The 20949-nt window shown below is 34.6% G+C and overlaps 2 protein-coding genes across 2 annotated transcripts; both read left to right on the forward strand.

Moving 5' to 3' along the window:
- Positions 1 to 374: 374 nt before the first annotated feature.
- On the forward strand, positions 375 to 7691 carry LOC117323748. The gene is made up of 3 exons (XM_033879176.1): positions 375 to 519; positions 1619 to 1693; positions 3958 to 7691. The coding sequence occupies exon 3, from the start codon at positions 4536 to 4538 to the stop codon at positions 6300 to 6302; it is 1767 nt and encodes a 588-aa protein (XP_033735067.1). The 5' UTR covers positions 375 to 519; positions 1619 to 1693; positions 3958 to 4535; the 3' UTR covers positions 6303 to 7691.
- Positions 7692 to 15244: 7553 nt separating this feature from the next.
- On the forward strand, positions 15245 to 19276 carry LOC117323749. The gene is made up of 2 exons (XM_033879177.1): positions 15245 to 15340; positions 16595 to 19276. The coding sequence occupies exon 2, from the start codon at positions 17036 to 17038 to the stop codon at positions 18134 to 18136; it is 1101 nt and encodes a 366-aa protein (XP_033735068.1). The 5' UTR covers positions 15245 to 15340; positions 16595 to 17035; the 3' UTR covers positions 18137 to 19276.
- Positions 19277 to 20949: the final 1673 nt, after the last annotated feature.

A 20949-nucleotide genomic window follows, 5' to 3' on the forward strand; every position in this document is an offset into this window, starting at 1 on the left:
TAATTGCTTTTCAGACATTCTTGATCTGGAATAGATATATCAATTTTTAAAATCAATTAGAAATTACCCGACCTTCATTTTCACGTATTTAAGTTACTGGATATCGTTTACCTCACTCAGGCCTGAATACTTTGATTATCAAGCACTGGTGTAGGTAGTTTTGACCAAAAAATGAACTCATGTGGTGTGAAACAAGGCATACATTAATCTGCCATATACAGTCGAACGATATACCACCTCTATGGAAGTATGATAAAGGATCAGCTTTAATAGGAGGTGTCGATTCCCAAACTCGATCCATCCTAAATTTGTTTAAATACCCTACCACTATTTGCTGTATATAAGCGACAGGCGAACGCGTTAGAGTTTAGGTTTAAGGTCATTGTTTATTCTCTCCACTCCCCACACTGGTGACTGGGGTACTTGCCGATTCATGGACTGGTGATACGTAAGTGGGATTTGTGGCGGATTAAACATATTTCACAGGAGAACACAGAGACAAATTAACTATGGTAAAAGGTGAGTAGAAGTAAATCAAAGCTCACTTGATCATGATGAATTCAATCATGCACTTATTTATACAGTGAACAAGTTCATTTATGGAACAACTCATATAGTGAATACTATGTTCTTTTTTCATTCATAGCTAAAGATTATAAGAAAATCAATATTAAACATCAATTACCTTTACCTAGTTTAGTTACCATTGCTAAGGAGATGATTTCATATGTTGTCCTCATGTCCTCAGTTCTATATAGTCGATAGTTGTTTATAGGACGTTAAAACAATACAAAACCAATCAACAATACAAAACCAATCAACAATACAAAACCAATCATTTGATCATTAAAGAAAAGTGAGGCAATCAAATTAATCGTCAGTTATCATGTTTCGTTCATTCCAATCTAGGTTACGTTATTACAGAACAAATGCGTTCATTTTTTTTTTTTCACGATGATATAGCGTAAACGAGTAAATGGTATACATATACCAAAGGATAACAACACTATTACCTACATTGTACCCATTTGTCTAGTTGCTTTTATGAGTCTAAACCTAACTTCAGTCCATTTTGAATACATAGTAAATAGTTTACTTTTACTACAATGAAAAATTGAATTTCGTTAAAATTAGACATACCTACATATACCTACTTATCGCTTAAACAGAAGCTGTCCATTATTGTTATTACATTTGTAAATTGACGAACTATAAGTTGATTTCAAATATGCCTCTTTGATCATTAAATCAATGATATCATTTAATGTGTTTATTTAACGAAAATATGGTTACAGGAAGCATGATATGGATACCGTATTTGAGTGACACACCTATGACAGAATGGCGTACCTGGATTAGACAGTTATATCAACAATTTGGTTTTATCGTGACAGTCTATTGTATCCAGGGGATATTCTCCCCGATAATCCTTATATTACGACACTTTTTAAATAAAACCTACTCCAATATCAATATTGACTGTATTTACTAGCATTTAGATCAATAGTTTGTTATTAAGAATTCACATGATGTTATTGCTGGGAATGTGTGCTCCATTCGATGACATAACGATAAATGATTGCCTTTATTCATACGTTGTCACTGTAAAATGTTTCAGTACAGCTGCTACAATGAAGAAAGCGGAAGCGTAAACCCGGTACTCGACTTTGGAATAACACTGGTTCGTGACACTGTAAGTCAAGCGCATCGTTGTTTCCATATTTCAAGACCGTATACTAATTAATGTTATCATTTAAACAGATAAAATGAGTAAAATAAACCTGAAGAATTTGTCGATTCATTTCATCATCTACTTAATGATTTTTTTAAATACATTTGACCTCTTTTCTTTTATATAATATATAAGTTGATGTCAATCCCATATGATTTGCTGACACTTATTTTAGGGAATTGGCACTATTTTGCAGGCAGATATTCCTTTCTTATCACTTACACTTTACACAACAGATTTTAGAAAACATACACTCTTTAGGAAATGATGAAATTAATTCACCTAAGACTACTGACTAATTAGGTAGGACCCTGCTTCTGCGTATCTTATAGTTCTCGGGTAACGAAAGTTTTTTTGTAAAATTAGAGTTTATGTCATTAACTTTATCAGCTTGAGGCTGACAAGGAAATAACATGGTAAGAACCACCTGTGGTGCCTAAAATGGTTGCTTAACAAGTGACTACAAAAGTTGTTTTATTGGGGTGTACATCAATTTTGAATTGCTCGAAGCAGGAACTTCAATTTACAATCCATTTTTGTTTTTTACTTAAAACTTCTCAATCACAAGGATAACTACTCTCGGCACGTTAATCGCGGTTAGACCAATTTTATCTTTATTTTTTATATTGTTACTTTTCTATTTATATATGTTAAAATACTGTTGTCTGCAAAATTACCTAACATCAAAGTTGGTTTTTTAAATGCTGTATCCCCGTAAAAGAGGCACAAATAAAATAGCTGCCGATTGCTGTAAACAGTAACTACACCCCCGATGACCTCTTTCGTACAGAACGGTATATCAATACATTTTACCACAAGCTTGCTGACTTGAAGAGACCTTACTTATTATCTTATACGTTATTATATACCACAAAAACAGGATAGTGTAACCAATTGAAGTATGACTTAAATTCCACACTGAATGATAAATGGGATAATTTCTTCACTACCGGTATCAATTACATGTAAACGTACAATATTGGGAGTTAAAACTCTATTTAAATGTAGATATTGTCCATACATGTTCTTTGTGATATAAAGTCTTGTAACGTTAAAATAGGGATTCCCTAGTCGTAAACGAGGACAGAAGAAAGGAATTAGATTACGATCAGTTATTTTCCTGTCGATTACATGCAATATGCGTTGCATATCTAAATGTAAAAAAATGACTCCATTCATATTTACCAGACTAAGGCCACATTCCGTATCCTGATACCCATTGCTCTGAAGGTGAAAGAGCTGTCCAGTATAAATTTATCAAACATTTGTCTAGGGGAAGCATGAACGTGCAGACCACATGAGTAGGTTGTGTACAGTGGAGTCAATGTCAACACGCACGTGCACTTGATAGCAAGAATTATTGACTTAGAAAATGTTTTAGATAGGCTTATACCTTTGAAGTGGTTCAAACATACCTCCATCATTTTTCGTATCCAAAATAGAATTATGTTTGAAACACAGTATTTACCTGATACTTGTATAGAAAATATATTGAGCAATGGGATAGTGTACACTCTAAATCTTAAATTATTGTATGATCTTTTAATCTAATATCCCTAATGGTTATGTGTATCCGACAAAATTTAGTCTTAATTATTCTTAATAGAGAAAGGATATATGCTAAAAGGAGGCTCTAATCAATAATTTTTAAATTTTTAATCTATCATATTTGGTATAATCTGTTTAATTGGTGATTAAATCCTGGAATTTTCGTAGACTTTACGTATTTCTTGTTTTAATTGTGACGTCATTTATTTAATAGATCGATTTTTTTTTATCTTTATAAAAATACAATGTAGTAAATAGGTAAATATGGAGGTATACTTCGTGTTGTGCATTTAATTACTCCGGGCAAATTACTTAAATAAAAATACATTAATTTGTATAATATTACAAAATATAAAATATGCTTCGTTTAATACCAAATCTTTATTAATCTTGTTCAAAAGAAAATCCTCGAGTTCTATTACCATTCTGAGAATGCCCGTCGAATTTTGTTTGTTTTGTATTATTAGGTATGGGCGTATTTCATCCACAAAATGTAAAAACCTTGTTTATCATCGAACCGTAAACAAAACATTAATAGTTACACAAATTAAGTTATAGAAATGTTGCTTCAATGCAAACACTTACGCTCGCAAACCTGTTTATTACAAGTATTTAACTTTGATTTTATCAGATGTTATTCTTGTTAAAAGTCACTTAAGTTACGTCTCTATCTACAGGGCTCCAGACAGATCACACGAGATCGCTCAAGGAGACCACCGGTCCTTACCAATCTGTGTTTGCATTAAGCCAATCGCTAGCCTATCAGCAAAACAGACCCGACTTTTACATCCATGACAATTCGGCCAATGCTGTTATTATTATAGAAGCAACAATACACAAGGGAATATGTGAAACCTATCTATCGAAAGAAGGTGTAACAACATAATGACCGTCGCTTTTGTTGGAATGAAGTGGCGTGAAAATACAACAGACGCATTGTCAGTTTATTCAAGGACATGGACGTTTCACTGGATTAGTGATCAGCCATTTATATCTAATTTTTAAATTCCTTCTCATAATAGGCAAATATCTACCAGGTACTTCATAGTGTGGGTTAGTTTTGTCACATGTTGAATTTCTTTACGATCACATACTTCAGGCGATTAGACGTTTACATGAATATTGAAAAGGAAAGGTGATTATCTTACCAATATTTCTTTAATTTTAAAAGTATATATGTATTGACAAAAGAACAATTGTTTTGCTATTTGCACAAACTTTCTTTTGAAAACAGAAAAAAACATAAGTTTCAACAATGGTTGCGGACAAAGAAAATTCAGAGGTTAGAAACAGTCATTTCAATAAGCCTAAGAACAACACACGTATATCAAGTAGTAAGAAAAGGAGAGCGAGAGACAGAAATCATGTTCTTAAGGTCATTACAATACCGGGATACCAACACAGAGATCACAGTGTGCTTACGGAGAAGTCGAAGTCTGAGACAGACGTAACTACTGTAGATGTTTCGTCCAATTCTGATGATAGAAGCAATGTGGTTGTAAACAATGATAGTGGAAGAACTATTGAAAACAAAGCAGAAAGGAAACAGTTGAAAATTCAAGTTGATTTGAGGTTAGAGCTTTGTCAGGAAACACACGTTTCGGTTGCAACTGACAACGAAACCGACACAAGTGAAAATGAACGAGACCAATTGACAAGCGATAACAAAAGAGACACAGAGTCCTCCAACTCATGTAACAAGAAATCGATTATTCGAAAAGATTCATCGTTAGATGTGATAACGGAAGAGAAGGAAACAGGTAACAGTCAAAATGTCGTCAAGAAAGAATCTCTCCGACGGGAAATAACGTTTGACGAGCTAGTGTTAGATGATAGCGAAATACTTAGAACAAGTACTCCAACTGGAAATTCTTTTGCACAGTCTCGCATAAGACCAAAGACTTGTTCGTCAGTTTCCAAACGTAAAGAATCATTTCGATCCTTCGCTAGACCGAAATCTTCCCTCACTCCAAGGACTCCTAAACGATCTGACGACAGTCATTTCCGTAACTGTAACAGTCGTTCATCTCTATCGCGTTCTGACCGTCCATCAACAGCAAATACAAGTATGTCGAATTCTCCCCGAAGGAGTATTGAAACGAGGAGATCCTTCAAGATAACAAAGGAAGATCTAGAACATTCTCTTCCTAAGAAAAGTTTCTTTAACTGTCATGATAAAGTTCTAAAGGATGCCGGGTTTGAGGTGGAAGAGGTCTCACCAGCTGGTGCAAAAAAGCGACAATTTATGCAGCTTTTACAGCAAAGAAATAAAGATCGAATAGAAAGAGACAAAGCTAGAAAAATGCCTCCTCCCAAGGTGCTTGGATTGCTAGATCTGTATGAACTGGAATGTAGCACAGATGAAAATTCTACATCTGTAGTTAGTTTTGAGGATCAACAATCGAAAAACACGAGTAGCAAAAACAAGAAAAATTCTAAATCTACATCTAAGAAAAAGGGTGAGGACGAGGAAGATATTCGTGTGGATTATCAACTATTGTTGATATATCTTAAATACATAAAAGCGAACCCCGAGGAATTTCTTCAGTATCACGAAAGACAGGCGGCTTCAGTGAACCTGATACACGTTCGACATGGAGATTCGCTTGTGAAATTAGGGAGTATATTCCAGCGTGGCCGACACGGAATATCCACAGAGAGCATCCTTGTGAAAGCTGTGCATGACATTCGGCCGCGGTTCACAGATCCGGGACAGTGGGCCTCTGCTAACAAGGAGAAAGAACTGTTAGCTCTTACCTCTACCAAAAAGGAAAACAGTATTCCTACAAAGCAGGAACCAACAAAGAAGGAAGCTACCAATAATCAAGAAGAGCCAAAAACAGAATATGAGAGGATAAAATTAAAACTAGATGGATGGCTAAAAACAGTGACAACAGCACAACTGAATAAGGCAAAGGAGTTAGCTCTTAGAGAGCTAGGGCAAGAGGATGTATCCCTTTCTAGATGGTGGATTTCGCTAAAGTCATGTAATTATATTAGGCAAAGAACTCATAAAACTTAAGATGGTAAGAAAGATATTTCGCATTTCACGTTTTAACGGAACTGTGGTGTCGAACATGCAATAGCAGTGCGTTGTATCTATGGATAAGCAAGCAATATATGATAAGTTCTAGTTGGAGTTCATATTCAGAGACATCATGATAGAGAAAAGGAATGCTTGGGAAGATTATGTTTAGCCTATTGTTTCTTTTTTACTTTTAGCCATTGTTTTAGGAGAGTTAAGGTGCACATTATAATCACATTATGTAAATATTTCAGTCAATATGCTAATTTGATGTCCTATCCAATCATAGTCATAATAATTTGCATGCTTATACATGGTAGTTGGTAATATGCAAAGGCGGTAGAGAGAGCGAGGATATTGTCTGTGGTAGTAAAGTAAAATCCGTGTATATTACAGTTCATTATCCACTTAAGAAATACTATATGAGTTTTCAATACTAATTGTTATTGTGAGTGTGTGTCAGAGAGACTACTGTAAATACTGTGGTTCGTCGATCTGATCATTACACATGGCAGATGAACAGTGTACATTTTAAGTCTCCATGTAGTAATTAGCATAAAAATTGACTGCAGAACTAATTCCCTCCATCAATTACATACAGTGCTCATTTTACACAGATGCCACGTCTGTTTCTAAAATATTTTACCTGTGCGCGGCGAAAATGGCCAGATGACTTCTGGTAATTTGGTATTAGTTCCACCTGCCGCTAGTTAACATTACTGTTGATACACACCGTACTCTTTCATCATATTTATGTGTATGCATGGATACCCAGTTTTATATTTTTCTCTATTCTACTACAATTGTACATATTATGTAATGTCAAAATAACATATTCTTAAGTACGGTGCCATTCTGACTGATGTAGACAGATGTTGTATGTCATACATACCGTCTTATGCAGCGATACCATTCAACCCTATAATATCATGGTTGGTTATTCACTGTTTTATTTTTGAAGACAGAAAAAAAAATGGGAAAATATAACAAATAAATAAAACTAGATAAATATATTCAATTACTTAGTAATGAAAACGTATACAGAAAAAGCATTGCCCATGTCATTCTTTCTCCGCTAAAATAACTCTTTGTCTTTTAAAACTTTTCGCAGAAACCGCAGAAATTCCACCTACCGAAATATAAATCTATAAGTAAATAAGGGTTTGTGATGCGTATCATGTATTTGTTTTTACTTTGTTTTGCAGACCTGACAGCAACGTTGTAATTCATACCATACTATTTTGTCTTCCATAATTGTACTGTTATACAACGAACATTCGCCAGTATGCTATATACAAGCAATGAAATCACATAAAGCAGTTTTAATGTAAAAAAAAATCAATATCATTTCAAACACAAAGTATTAAACTCAATTTTGAAAATGTATTTTGCTCTTGATTCTTCTTTTATTTTACATGCTAACATATACCCATGAATACTTTGTATTTAAAGGTATGGCAATTACATGTATCATATCCAAAGTGACGGAAATTTACGTTCTTAATGACGCATACATAATTGCAATGAATGACACTTATTTGATATTCCGATTTCTTTCACAATCACCAAAACAACACTGTTTAAATGGAATGAATGTAATAATAAGACTGGTCATGACATGTTCTATGCTTTTGTTACATGTAAGATTTTAATGATTACCAGTAGAGAAATTTTGATGAATATATTTTTAAGACATATATTGTTTTATATATCAAAACTGTAACCGTTTGCGCTTCTAACTGGAATCCTTACAAATGTTAATTTAGATAAGTAAGCTGACTAGTTGTGATGGCAACAGAAAAACGTCACCGAGTCATAATGATGGCATGGTCTCGTGACATCTCTAGAGTTGTCTTGTGACTTATAATGCGGAAACACTTAGTACATTCATCATCCTATACCTCTAATACTCCACACAGACTCGTGTATATACAATCAGTTTGGTCTTATGCACCGCAGTTTGTTAGGATAACGCAACTTTAAAATCACTTATCTACTCAATGTTAAGGACAAGTTTCAATAAAAACAAACCTTTATTTCAATATCACCTTTATACATTCTAACAGTTAACTCATAATTAACTTTGTGGCGTCATTTTGGAGCCCAACTTAATAGTTTGTGTAGAAGTTACCTCTAGCTTCGTAAGATCCAAGATATGGCATGTTAGCATTTACTTCTAAATAACAATATATTATTTGGTGTTTACAGTCATCGAAAGGACTCTGGTCTATTGAATAAATTTCAATATCACTAAAACCACTTTTTTGTTATTTTCATTCATATCTGTGATATTAGTTTCCTGGTTTTTAATAGAGGTACGAATTGTTTATCATTATTATCATTTTGATGCCGGATTCCTGTTATCCTGTTATCAAATATGATCTTTTGTTACATTGGGTCCGTATGTTAACGCTCTTGACATAGTGCATTTTGCCCCTTTACGTTGAAGATGATATTTGGTTGAGTTTAATCTGTGATACATTTTATCGAGGAATTACAGATGTGTTGTTCCCTTGAATTATTTTTTGACGCTTAAGTATTATATTTGGTTTGTCAGGCATGTTGTTGACGTTGCCATCATGGTAAAGTTTTACTATCTTATATTTCATAGCAAACACAATATACTACCCTAACTCTACCTTTGGACAATACTAATATAGAGGCAAACACTGTTTTATATACACTGCCATACACAGTCATATGACCAATAATCAAATATTTCATCAAATATCAAATATCAGTGTTAAATACTTTGATAAATAAATAACAAACTTAACTATTGTGGATTCATTACTTAAACACTTAACACTCGCGTTTATAATCATTTACATATTGGTTTTAATTTTCAGCTGGGAGTATTAAACTATACATTTCCAATACGTATCTTTACCTAACACAGATTTAGTGACACCTTCCTATGGTGTATTGTTGCGTATGAGACACCGGGACTTGTATTTCGATTAGATCTTGTTATTTCTTCGATCACGTTGAAACCCACGTGAAGTGAATCACTGTGAATAAAAGAAGTACATTAAGGAAGAAAATTGCATAAATTAACTAGACCTTTAATACACTTTTGTGTATCAATAAGGTTTAATTGGATTCAGTGCCATATATAGATAGCTATTATACGTCTGTATTTGTGTCCTATTGCTTGAATATTTTTAAAGTGATTAAATTTAATCTTTGAATTCAAAATTGAATCAAAATACGTGTGCAAATTGGATACATCCTCTCAACAAAAGGTGATATGTTCACTTAGTTTGTTTGTGTTTGCTTGTTTGTTTGCTGAGTTTATCGCTCCGTGAAAAGCCATGGTAATTTTGAGGCGGTGTCTCCTTGTTGTAGTTGATGACTACCTAGCTGAACAACATACGGGTGGCCCGTCACATGCCATTCAGGTCAATTAAGGTAATATGTCTTTCCCAAGGACACAGCCATGATAACACAGACCGGCCCGTTTCTCAGCTTTCCGAGAAACACAACCGACATTGGTTGGGAGGGTCAAACCACGCAACTCGGATCTACGTTGCCGGCGCTCTTACCGACTGAGTTATCGCGGCCCTCACTCATTCGTGTCAAACCCTTTACATGGCATTATTAAGATAAACATAGTTTACTGATGAGACAAGCGGAAAGACTTAGGATTGATAATTAACAATTTCAGAAACAGAAACAGATCAACATCATATAATTATATCAGCCTATATAGATACAATTATCGATAAAAAGGAAGAATTTACATCACCTTTGTTTCATAACTTCAAGGATTTTCGTGTTGTTATGAGGAAACATATAATTTTGAAAGTTAATGAGGAAATAAATGACAGGAAATAATGTTTTGTTAACATTAATAAACGCGGAGTTATTAAAGATAAATTATCGGCTCGCGTGTGTGTTGAACATCACAGGGACATAAGAGCGAATTCAACATAATTTTATATTATTGCATCATTGTCTATTTATAAATATTCCTAAATCAATGTCAGCAACACAACGTCTTGTAAAAGTGTTAAATACCTTAAAACGTGTACTTCATTTTCCAGATTATATTCTCTGAGAAGTATATCATTCTTTTTATGAAAGGCTGAATTATAGATAAACACTTTGCATGGTGCATAGCAATACTAAAGTGCCGATGGTAAAAGGCATATTAAACATGAGTGTGTACTTCAAGCCTAAGTACGTAGGCGACCAGGAGATGACATTTTATTTAAAATAAATCACGGGATAATATTAAGTTCAAGGGTCATGATGCAATAAAAGTACTTATCACCCCTGCGCTGCATTGTTTAATTTTAAAATCTTTTTTGAATATGAGTGGACGCCAAATTGACATTTTATCACGTATTTCTAAACATAAACAAAATTGTACACACACATCAAGATCGTAGCATCTATCATATTCATGACACCAGTGGAAGTACAAATATCGGTACCCAATTTAACACAATTTTGCAAACTGAATCACGGGGTGATATCGGTTTATTATTTACCTTAGGGGTATTTGTCTAACCATTGGGCTATACCTCCACTCCCTAAGGCTCAAGTCCTTTAGCATGCACTATACAATCGTATTTGTTTTTAATTAAAGTACCACACCCACGATAAGTCAGTAAGCGTTTGAAATTCAAAGCGTCGTGTACTGAAATTTCCTAATCTTTGAGTGAAGATATACCAGTTTTTCCTATATTAGGAAAATGTACTTGAAATTCAACAGGTTGCACACTGCTATATGACAGCGAATCATTCATTCCCAGTAAGTGCATTTAATATGCACGTCATAGTTTTGACGGGAATTGCAATCTAGGTTTACATTAAGCTGAGTAGAAAATGTATATTTTATACTCGTCAAAATATTGACAGACTGTGCCATGTTCCGAAAAAATATTTGGGAAACCACTAATATCCTCTTTCGTTTACAGTGTAATTAGGTACATTCCCCACAGTGTTAACCAACAGAATGAGAGAAAACCGAACACAAAATAAATCTAAAAATATGACCATGACAACTCATTTGTAAGATATTTTCGATTGTAAATAAAAGCTAAATAAGAGCTCTTGCCACACACAAAGATTTTACTCGCAAAAACAATCGTGTAGAACTGATCGACATCAATTAACAAAAACAACTCAAACCCGACAGCGCGAAAAAGTACTGTTCAGTGAGAAGACACAGAAAATACAGGACAGCGATGAAAAACTCGTTAAATGTACTTGATGCGAAATAAGATGAGGTGCATGTGTAACCCGGCCTTATGTTAGCCACCATCTCCAGCGAATTTCGTACAGGACAGAGGTAACGGTAAGTGGAAGGGGAATGACAGACGATGCATGGTGATAATGTAGTTGTTAGGTCGTGTTAATAATTTATAGTCGTCTTACTTATAACTGAGTGAAAGAACATAGGTTTTATCATGTTTTCCACTTATTGTTAACACTTTGGATGCGTATCATAAACTGACAGATTATATGTGCCTACTGATATGACAATGTCACAGAATCAGAGACTGAATATCGTACCAGGGGAATTAACTCATACTGCCATCGAAAAATATCCAGCTTGACCAGTCAGCTCAACAATTGGACTATTCTTTATGGGAAGCATTATATACCAGGTAAAAATAATGTATGAAAGTATCCGTTTGCGTAATCGCACCAAAATAAATACGTGGCTATCATTAAGGTATAAGCTCTAAAACATATCATCGAACATTTATTATCTTTGCAACATACGAGCCGGATACTGGTCAAAGGTTTATATGTACCGAGAAATAGACAAAGTATTTAAATAAGATTGTTAAAATATGTGTTCTGATATCACCTCATTAACGTTTTATGTATTTTGGCAGTTCGTTGCAAGGAAACCTCTACTTTTGTTCCCAACTTGAGTTTAAGTTTAACAATATAACCATTATCTTGTTATATTTCAAAACAAAAACATTGACATCTGAGAATATTTATCTCAAAATGAAGAATTAAAAACATGTCAATACTCGGTACCAAAGTACCTGATGACAAAGATCTCACTGTTATTTGTAAATATTTGATGGTAGTTTCTCCTCTCCTAAATAAACTACTAAAACCGTTAATTTCTCTGACTTATGAAATATCATTCCACATGAATAAGTTTAAAATCTGTAATGATACCTATGGGCAATAACGACCTAAATAAATACTGTTTGTATTCAAGATCCACGAGTGGCTAATTGTGGGGATTTTGTTTACCGTTCCTCGTACACTATCTAGTACAGAATCACAGCAAAGGTTTACTTGTACAGCCAATGTAAATATGCTAGGCGTGGACATCTATTGAGACAGCCCGTACGGTGTTGTCAATGACGGTGGCCTGTATGTAGACTTAAGTCAGTATTAAGAATAATAACTGGTCTGTTTAAACATTTTTGGTGTGAACATTCGGAAGAAGAATATATTATTTGAAGATAAACGATAATACAGCGCCCTGTAAACTTAAAAAGCTATTTTTAGAGACAATGTTATTGCCAATCAACGAAAGTGTTGACTATGCTACCGGTTTCCTTATTTCATCTCACGACTAAGTTTGCGTTCGGCAAAATAGAGCGTGCAGTTGGCATCTTAAAATATAAGATATACATTGAGCAATGATATGCAATGAAAACAATGAGACTTACTCATATATATCAAGTAATGCCACTCATTTATAGCATGCGGCATCCAATCATTCACAGGGATACGAAATGAAACGAGTGCTATCAATTAACCAGTCGATAGTGGCTTACAAACCACATACATTTAATAACAAAAATAAGGTACCGGTAAATATTGAACAAAATGTGTTCTATCTAACTAAGAACACTTCAGGTCCTGTGTAAGCAATACCTTTTTGCCGTTTCCTTTGTGTTGAGTTGCATAAATTGTACTAGCAGGTAATGTCGTACATTATGCTAAATATGGTCATCAACCGAGCATGTCATGCAGGTAGGGCGTAAGAATTGTACCTGTTTCTCTATTGCATGTTTGTAAGAGGCGACTAAAATTGGGATCTGACCTTTTTCTTCCTTCTTCACAACAGTCCTCTTCTTAATGTAACCCTTGACATTTCCCCACTTGTACCCTTTATTTGAGTTTTCACCCCTGTGATTCAGGCTTCAGGTCCTGTCCCTTTTGCTGATACAACCCAGAGTCTACAAAATTGGTAGTTACTACTCCTGATCATCACTCAACATTTTGGGAGTTCGCCCATTGTCAGTATAATATGACCGGATGGATTTCTTCGGCACTATGCTTCAATACCCTTGCACTGCCACAAGGACATAAACATGTATATACTACAGCCTCCCTAAACATCCACACTCACTTAACACATGCAACTCTCACACGGGGGAGGTCGTCTTTGAATGACCATAACTGTTTATGGGACGTTTGATAATACAAACTTTATCTAGCGGCAAGAAGATGTATTGACAGAATCATATGACACTGTAAATGCCTTAGCAATACATACATATAGTGAATACCCGGTGCATTTCTTATAATTTAAATCCTTTTGACATGACAATGATTGTTTTTATGCTTACCCAATAGTTGAAGTAGACATATGGGCATTTCATAACGCGACAATGTAAATACTCAAGCTTTCCTTAACCCTTTATAACACGTGTATGTACTTGGCCTTCTAACATTAAAGATTTATACGTGTAGATTTTATCATAAATAAAAAGTTTATGGAATCAATCTAAAAGGATTGTTTATAAAACACACGTGCATATCACCTCTAGATATGATTTTAGTAACAACAACAGTATATAGGTACGAATAATGAAAGTTCGTATCGTCAATGATGATAGAAAGGGAAAGAAAATTAAAATTCGACGTAAAAACATCAAAATATAAACAATGGTTGAGTGACACTAATTTAATCCATCTGATGCTACTTGTATTTAGATAATTCTAATGTCTAAACCATACAGTTAATGAATAATACATATGTGTGTATGTAAATATATGTATATATATTGAAATGATGAACGACAAAAAATAGAATCTATCAATGATGCAAACCTACAGCTTATACCGTTATCGATCAGATGTGAGGTACAATGCAGGTAAGTATAAAGAGTGACATTTTCCTCTGATGGTATCCGACATCAATTCTCTAACCGTTGACCAGAAATAATCGTGTTATCCACATCAACTATTCAGATGTATTACTTCACGGGAGATCAGTAAAAGGCTAGAGGATATCAAAGACTCTCGCATCACTATCGAACTATCGAACACCGGTATATAAACTAAGTTCTCCACGCAGGAAAAAAATACTTCATTAAATGCCACAAGAATTGCAGAAAGGGAAATCTAAAGTATACCATGGACAATTTCTTTTACAGATCCTGCTTATCAAAAGTGACTTCTAAAAAGGCGTAAAGCGGTATGTTTATCACTTTGTGTCGTAAACGGTGTAATTGAAATAAAATCATTCTGATGATCAATTGATAAAACGACCAACACTATGACCTCTCTGTCGATAACATTCAATATGGATTATTTACAACAAACGTGGGATAGTTTGTATGCCAGCGGGGTATTTATCTCTACGATATCCACATTTTTTATTAATATCTTATCTCAGAACAAATGACATGTGTTCTCAGAATAAAAGTTCTTTTATGCTAAAAGGTGAGCTATTTCTCTGCCACCTATATTGGTTGTAGTGATTGTAAATACCTAGGAATCGTTCCCTCTGCCCTTTGCTCTTACAATCCGACGTAAGCTAGGATTCTGACGGATTTATCGTAGATAGGGATAGGAGCTGTTCCACTCTAGCGTGCCATTTAACTCTGTTGACTCGCTACTTAACGTTACATTGTTGGCGTAAGGGGACAAATATTGATCAAAATTTAATCTTGAGTAAAGATTGCTATTTTCACGTCCGGTTTTATAAATCTGAATGTTTTTATCTACAATGGTACTAGATAGAAGCTTTGGTTGACTACAGGACACTACAGCGTTAATAGCAGTTGTCATCAATATGAGCATGGATGTCTAGCTAACAGGTAAGTGACAATAACATTTAATATGGACGATATTTTTGGACACTTTTATGTTTTCTTAAATATCAAAATTTCTAAAATACATTACATTATACATATATAATAAGCATCAACAATTAAGTTCACTTGTGGATTATTCAGATTGAATATAAGTATTTATATTATTTAAGTGAAACATCAAAACAAAAACACTTTTAACTGCAAACATTATCAGTGCTTATCTTTAAAATGTTTCCTTGATGGCAATGCCCATGTACAGAAATTTTGTACCAAAAGCTTCCATTGTGTTAGATCACATTGATGGTATTACAATGAACAAGGCGTCAAAGTTAAACATTCCGATGTCGATAAAACTTTAATTCTAACTCTATCTAACCAGTGCAAAATAATCAAAATATGTATATTTGTAAACACGCAGAATTTCTTGAAAATAAAAGGAGGAAATAAGACCAGTGTCCCTAAAGGTTGATCGTCTTCTGCTTCTTCGTCGATGCGCGCCGTATTAATCTTGATGAAAACAATGGAATATCATGTTCTCAAAATGAGAACCGTGGTCGCGATAGAGAAAACGGCAAATAAAGGGCATCGAACAGCTCACACTCACTGCATGGCAATACGATACAAGATGTGTGAGTGACCATTACATTGACCATTAAACTCTCCGTTGATTTTCATTAACATACCTATCTGGAAGCAAATATTGCCTTGTCCTCGGTCGATATATTTTCGAGTAAATGAACCCATATATTTACCTTAACAAAAGTCTGTAATTGTATATATTATCATTGATATATGATGACATGGTATATACAGTTACTATGGGTGCGGATAAAAATAAAATGCAGTACTGCATGTTAGTGGGCGGGAGAATATAATTTCGTTCACAAACAATAAAAGCTATTCTATATTCATGATTTTGTCTCGTTTTTATATATCCCGCCATGAGTTATGAAGAATATAGATAAAGGAACGACATTTTAATTTGTTGTAGAAGTGTGTTGACAGTTTATCATCAGTCTTTGAGATAAATGTGTTCTGTGCCACAATGTAGTAGTGACAGATGGTCCTGTTTGTTCACAATGTAAACTAATCGTGTTTCCCTGTTATATCGTTAGCCTTATTAAATATAAATAACGGACTGAGCGTTATCATCATACGTCAATACAACACCGGGAGTGATCTGTGTAATGGTATCAACCAATGGATGGCAGGGAGACATTCCTCCACGATACCCATGAATCTGTTAATCTATTTCAGATGACGAGGTGTTTGCAGCTGACCCAGATATATGAGTAAATATTCTTCTCAAGACCGAGTAATAAAGGTGTGGCAGTGGATTACCATCCAAATCAACGGGGCTCCATAGCAGTGATAAAAAGACAAGCATATTATCTACTTAATCTTGAATATGGTGAACAACTTAATCGAGAATATTTTTATTTGGAGGTGTCGTTATGAATCGTCGACGGATACTTTACGTTGGACACGTATTTTACTGTGCCAGTTTTGAGAATGATTTGAACTTTTAAAGTGTGAAATATGTAAAAACAGAGAAAACACCATGTACAAGGTACATATCACATGGATATAATTGATACAGAAAAAACACTCATAATTTATGTAACCATAAGTAATCACAACGAATTATATGCCATTTGTTAAACTAACATTAACATTTAAACGCAGTTATATTTGAAAATGAGTTTGATTCCCGAAATAGGACATCTGTATCACGACTTTAGCATTTCGAACGCTTACACTTCCCTTGATGCACGTGAACAACTTCGAACTCGCCAGATCAATGCACGTGAGGATAAACAGCTTGGAAAGTATACGGAGGTCATAGACAAAGCTAAGGTCATATGCAAAAGGAGGCGAGAATGGGAGGAGGATTCTTTGCGAAGGCAGCTGCGAGTTCTTCAGACGAAAACTCCTTCAATACAAAGGGGTTTAAGACAAGAGACCGAGCGACTCAGACGATACGAATCGTCCATGATGTCGCGCAATAGTACATCAGGGCTGAGAATACAATCACGGATGACCAGCGTTTCGGAAAAAGCAACGTTGTATAGCCATCAATGGCCATCACATACCATGATGTCAATGCCACATTCGTCCAGAAGTCGTCAAGGAGGCGAATCACGCAGGACATTCACAAGTAGTACGGATTCTAGTTCCGGTAGTACAGCCCGCTCCGACCACAACACCGAGAATCAGGTTAATTTCATGAAGCGAGCAGAACGCGTAACAAAGGAACTTCACAAACTCTACAGGCGGCACAAAGAACGGAAATCGTCAAATCAACAACTGATAGACATTCTTAGAGTAAACAATAAGGAACTTTTAATGAAGGCTAGAATATTCTTTAAAGACGAAGAGTCTACTGCCGTACTGGAATCCCTTCTTTCAGGCGAGCAATCTGAACAGAAAAATGTTAAATTTCAGAGGGACGCCGCGCTGTTTTCTGAGGAAGAAAATGAAAACAATCATATGTTAATAGCAGACAGTTCTGACCATGGTCTGATACCGGCCGTAGGAAAGGATTCATTTAAGGATCATTCTGTGATACGGCAAGATAACTCGGACACTGAGTCCGGTCCTGTGTCATCGACCATCGCCAACGCGTCTGATAATGAATCTCATGCCATGCAGGGTCGGACGAAATGGACTGAAATATTCAAAACGCCAGAACTCTGGAAAATGTATGTGAATGATAGAAATACAAGAAATAAGAAGCAGGATGCCGTGTCATCACTTGTCACGATCACTGCTAGATACAGAAGGACCATGGTCAGATGAATGTTTTATTGATCAAATATGATTTACTAACAATGGTCTCCATATTCACGTAAACAACAATAGCATGGCTGTTTATTTTATGGCCAGGGAATGTATAAATTATTGATACTTCCTATTATTGATGTATATGTTTTCATTTTCATTCTAGTTTTCATTTAAGTATTTACCAATGAGTTGTTTTAGACTGGATTACCTGCCGTAGTTTTTCTACTCTCCGCTAGGCTTCGCTTCGAAAATACATATATTCATGAGCGCGGCCTAGCGGAGAGAAATGGTACTAAGGCAGGTAATCCAGTCTATGAGTTGATTAGACTCGGATGAACTAATCGTGGTTAAATGCATGTTTGAGATAAAGCTGGTAATATACGTGTTTGATGTATCATTTTGGTAAAATGAATATTTGAATTACCTGATATCATTTAAACAGATGTATAATTGATGGTCATATGTTTATATTTTAATTGCATTTTTATTACTGATACTCATACCAATAGTTAACATATTCTTATCACTGGTACTTTATATCCCTGTTCAAACAGAAGAGACGGTCATCTAAAGTTTCACTAAGACAAATATAAGATGTATATCAGTAGCCGAATTTGATCGGAATAACTGGGTTATGATTAGTCATGAGAATGCTTGATTTTGAATTATTAATGATCAGATAAATTATTTACATTGTGCGTGGTGTTTTGTTGAGTAGGCCTAATACATAGGCATGTGTATTCTGTTGAACCACATGATATGGGTCAGTTAAATAATAATATGCCAGCTTTTGTTCATATTCAATGTAATGAGTGTTTCCTATTGGTCACAGCTGTTATAGAGATACCAAGATCTATATAAAACACGTGATTGTATACATATGTGATACAGGGGACTAGTTATGTTTGTTGTTCACGTATTTCAAACCAAAATACTCACCTGAAAACCTCAAAGTTTAAAACGTGCTAACTGAATAGTAACATATCCCACGGGAATCTCGAACCCTCTCGTGAATGTATCGACGTAAACAACATTAAGTTTTGTAAATATTCATCAACAATGTAATTAGATTTTAAAAAAGGTGTTGTTATAATCACATAAGTAAAGAAGATGCATGACAGATTTCATAATGTTCGCTACTTAAAATATACTCAATTGATTTTGTATGATTCCGTTTGTACAATGAGATATACAATATATTTTAACACGAAATGTGAAAAGCGTTTGCGGAAATAGAATAATATTTCAGGGATTAATATTATAAATGATAGTTAAAAGATAGAATATTTTTCTTTACAGTGGTCATTTATATACATAATGAATTTTAACAGTTCAATATAATAAACAAACTAGTCATGTTACGTCTGATAACACAAACAGCATAAACTTGAATATTATCTGATTTCGCAAATTAGTTTCATAGTCTCAAACAATTCCAGGTAGTGTTATATGAAAACAAATCAGGAAGCAATAATTACATAATTCTCGACAGAACACCATTGGAATAATTGAGGATGACAGTTTACGACATTAGACTTCAAAATTATACAGGGGGTGTAGATGAATAGAAAAACATTCCAATATCTCAATGGCCTACATCAAATTACATTTGTATTTTTATATACATTTATTTACATATATGTAAATAAAACAAATCTCACACCTATTTTCTTTAATTGAAGTTGAAATATGCAAATTGTGAAAGGAATACAGTGATTTGTATGCATGATCTATTGTCTTGAAACAACAGGCTCCATTTAAATTAGGTATCGCTGGATATCAAACAACGGATATAGATTTTGAAGCTCTAGATTTTCACGTTTCCGATTTATTTCAAAATATACAATATAATAACATTTAGTAGTCAATTATCAAAACTGTTTTTAATATTAGTAAAACAGAACAGTTGTATGGTGCAGTATAATTCAATTTTACTTTACGATATCTAATTCTCAATTTCTTTTTAAAGGTGCCAATATCATTGTGTCTTTTGTATAATCCTTTGAGATCACAGGTGGTAGATACCGCGGGTGGATTTTTCAGTCCCCGAGGTTTATCGTAACCTGTTTGGTACTTCCTTCAAATAGTGACACAGTTCAGAATATACTATTATGCTTAATTTGTTCCTTGAAATGCAATCTTGAATTATGAAATTTATTGGATTGTGTGTCTTTTGCATCTCCCGTCCCGTCCATATTTTGACATATCATTTTTATTTTTTTCGAGTTTGGTGCCTCCTTTCATGCATAGTTGTGATATATACGGGAGAATATTTCATAAAACATCGTGAGAATGGCAGAATCTCTGATCGACGACATTTTTGCTGAGTTTGATAACCAGATCTTTTAACAGACTATTGACATATTCATGGGAACAAACAGTTTCACCTATAGGTATCAGAACGTGTATCAGATACCTTACGAAGTCCTTCAGTTTCACCTATAGGTATCAGAACGTGTATCAGATACCTTACGTAGTCCTTCAGTCTCACCTATAGGTATCAGAACATGTATCAGATACCTTACGAAGTCCTTCAGTTTCACCTATAGGTATCAGAACGTGTATCAGATACCTTACGAAGTCCTTCAGTCTCACCTATAGGTATCAGAACGTGTATCAGATACCTTACGTAGTCCTTCAGTCTCACCTATAGGTATCAGAACATGTATCAGATACCTTACGTAGTCCTTCAGTCTCACCTATAGGTATCAGAACGTGTATCAGATACCTTACGTAGTCCTTCAGTCTCACCTATAGGTATCAGAACGTGTATCAGATACCTTACGAAGTCCTTCAGTCTCGCCTATAGGTATCAGAACGTGTATCAG

Source organism: Pecten maximus, chromosome 3, assembly GCF_902652985.1.
Source record: "Pecten maximus chromosome 3, xPecMax1.1, whole genome shotgun sequence".
NCBI lineage: Eukaryota > Metazoa > Mollusca > Bivalvia > Pectinida > Pectinidae > Pecten > Pecten maximus.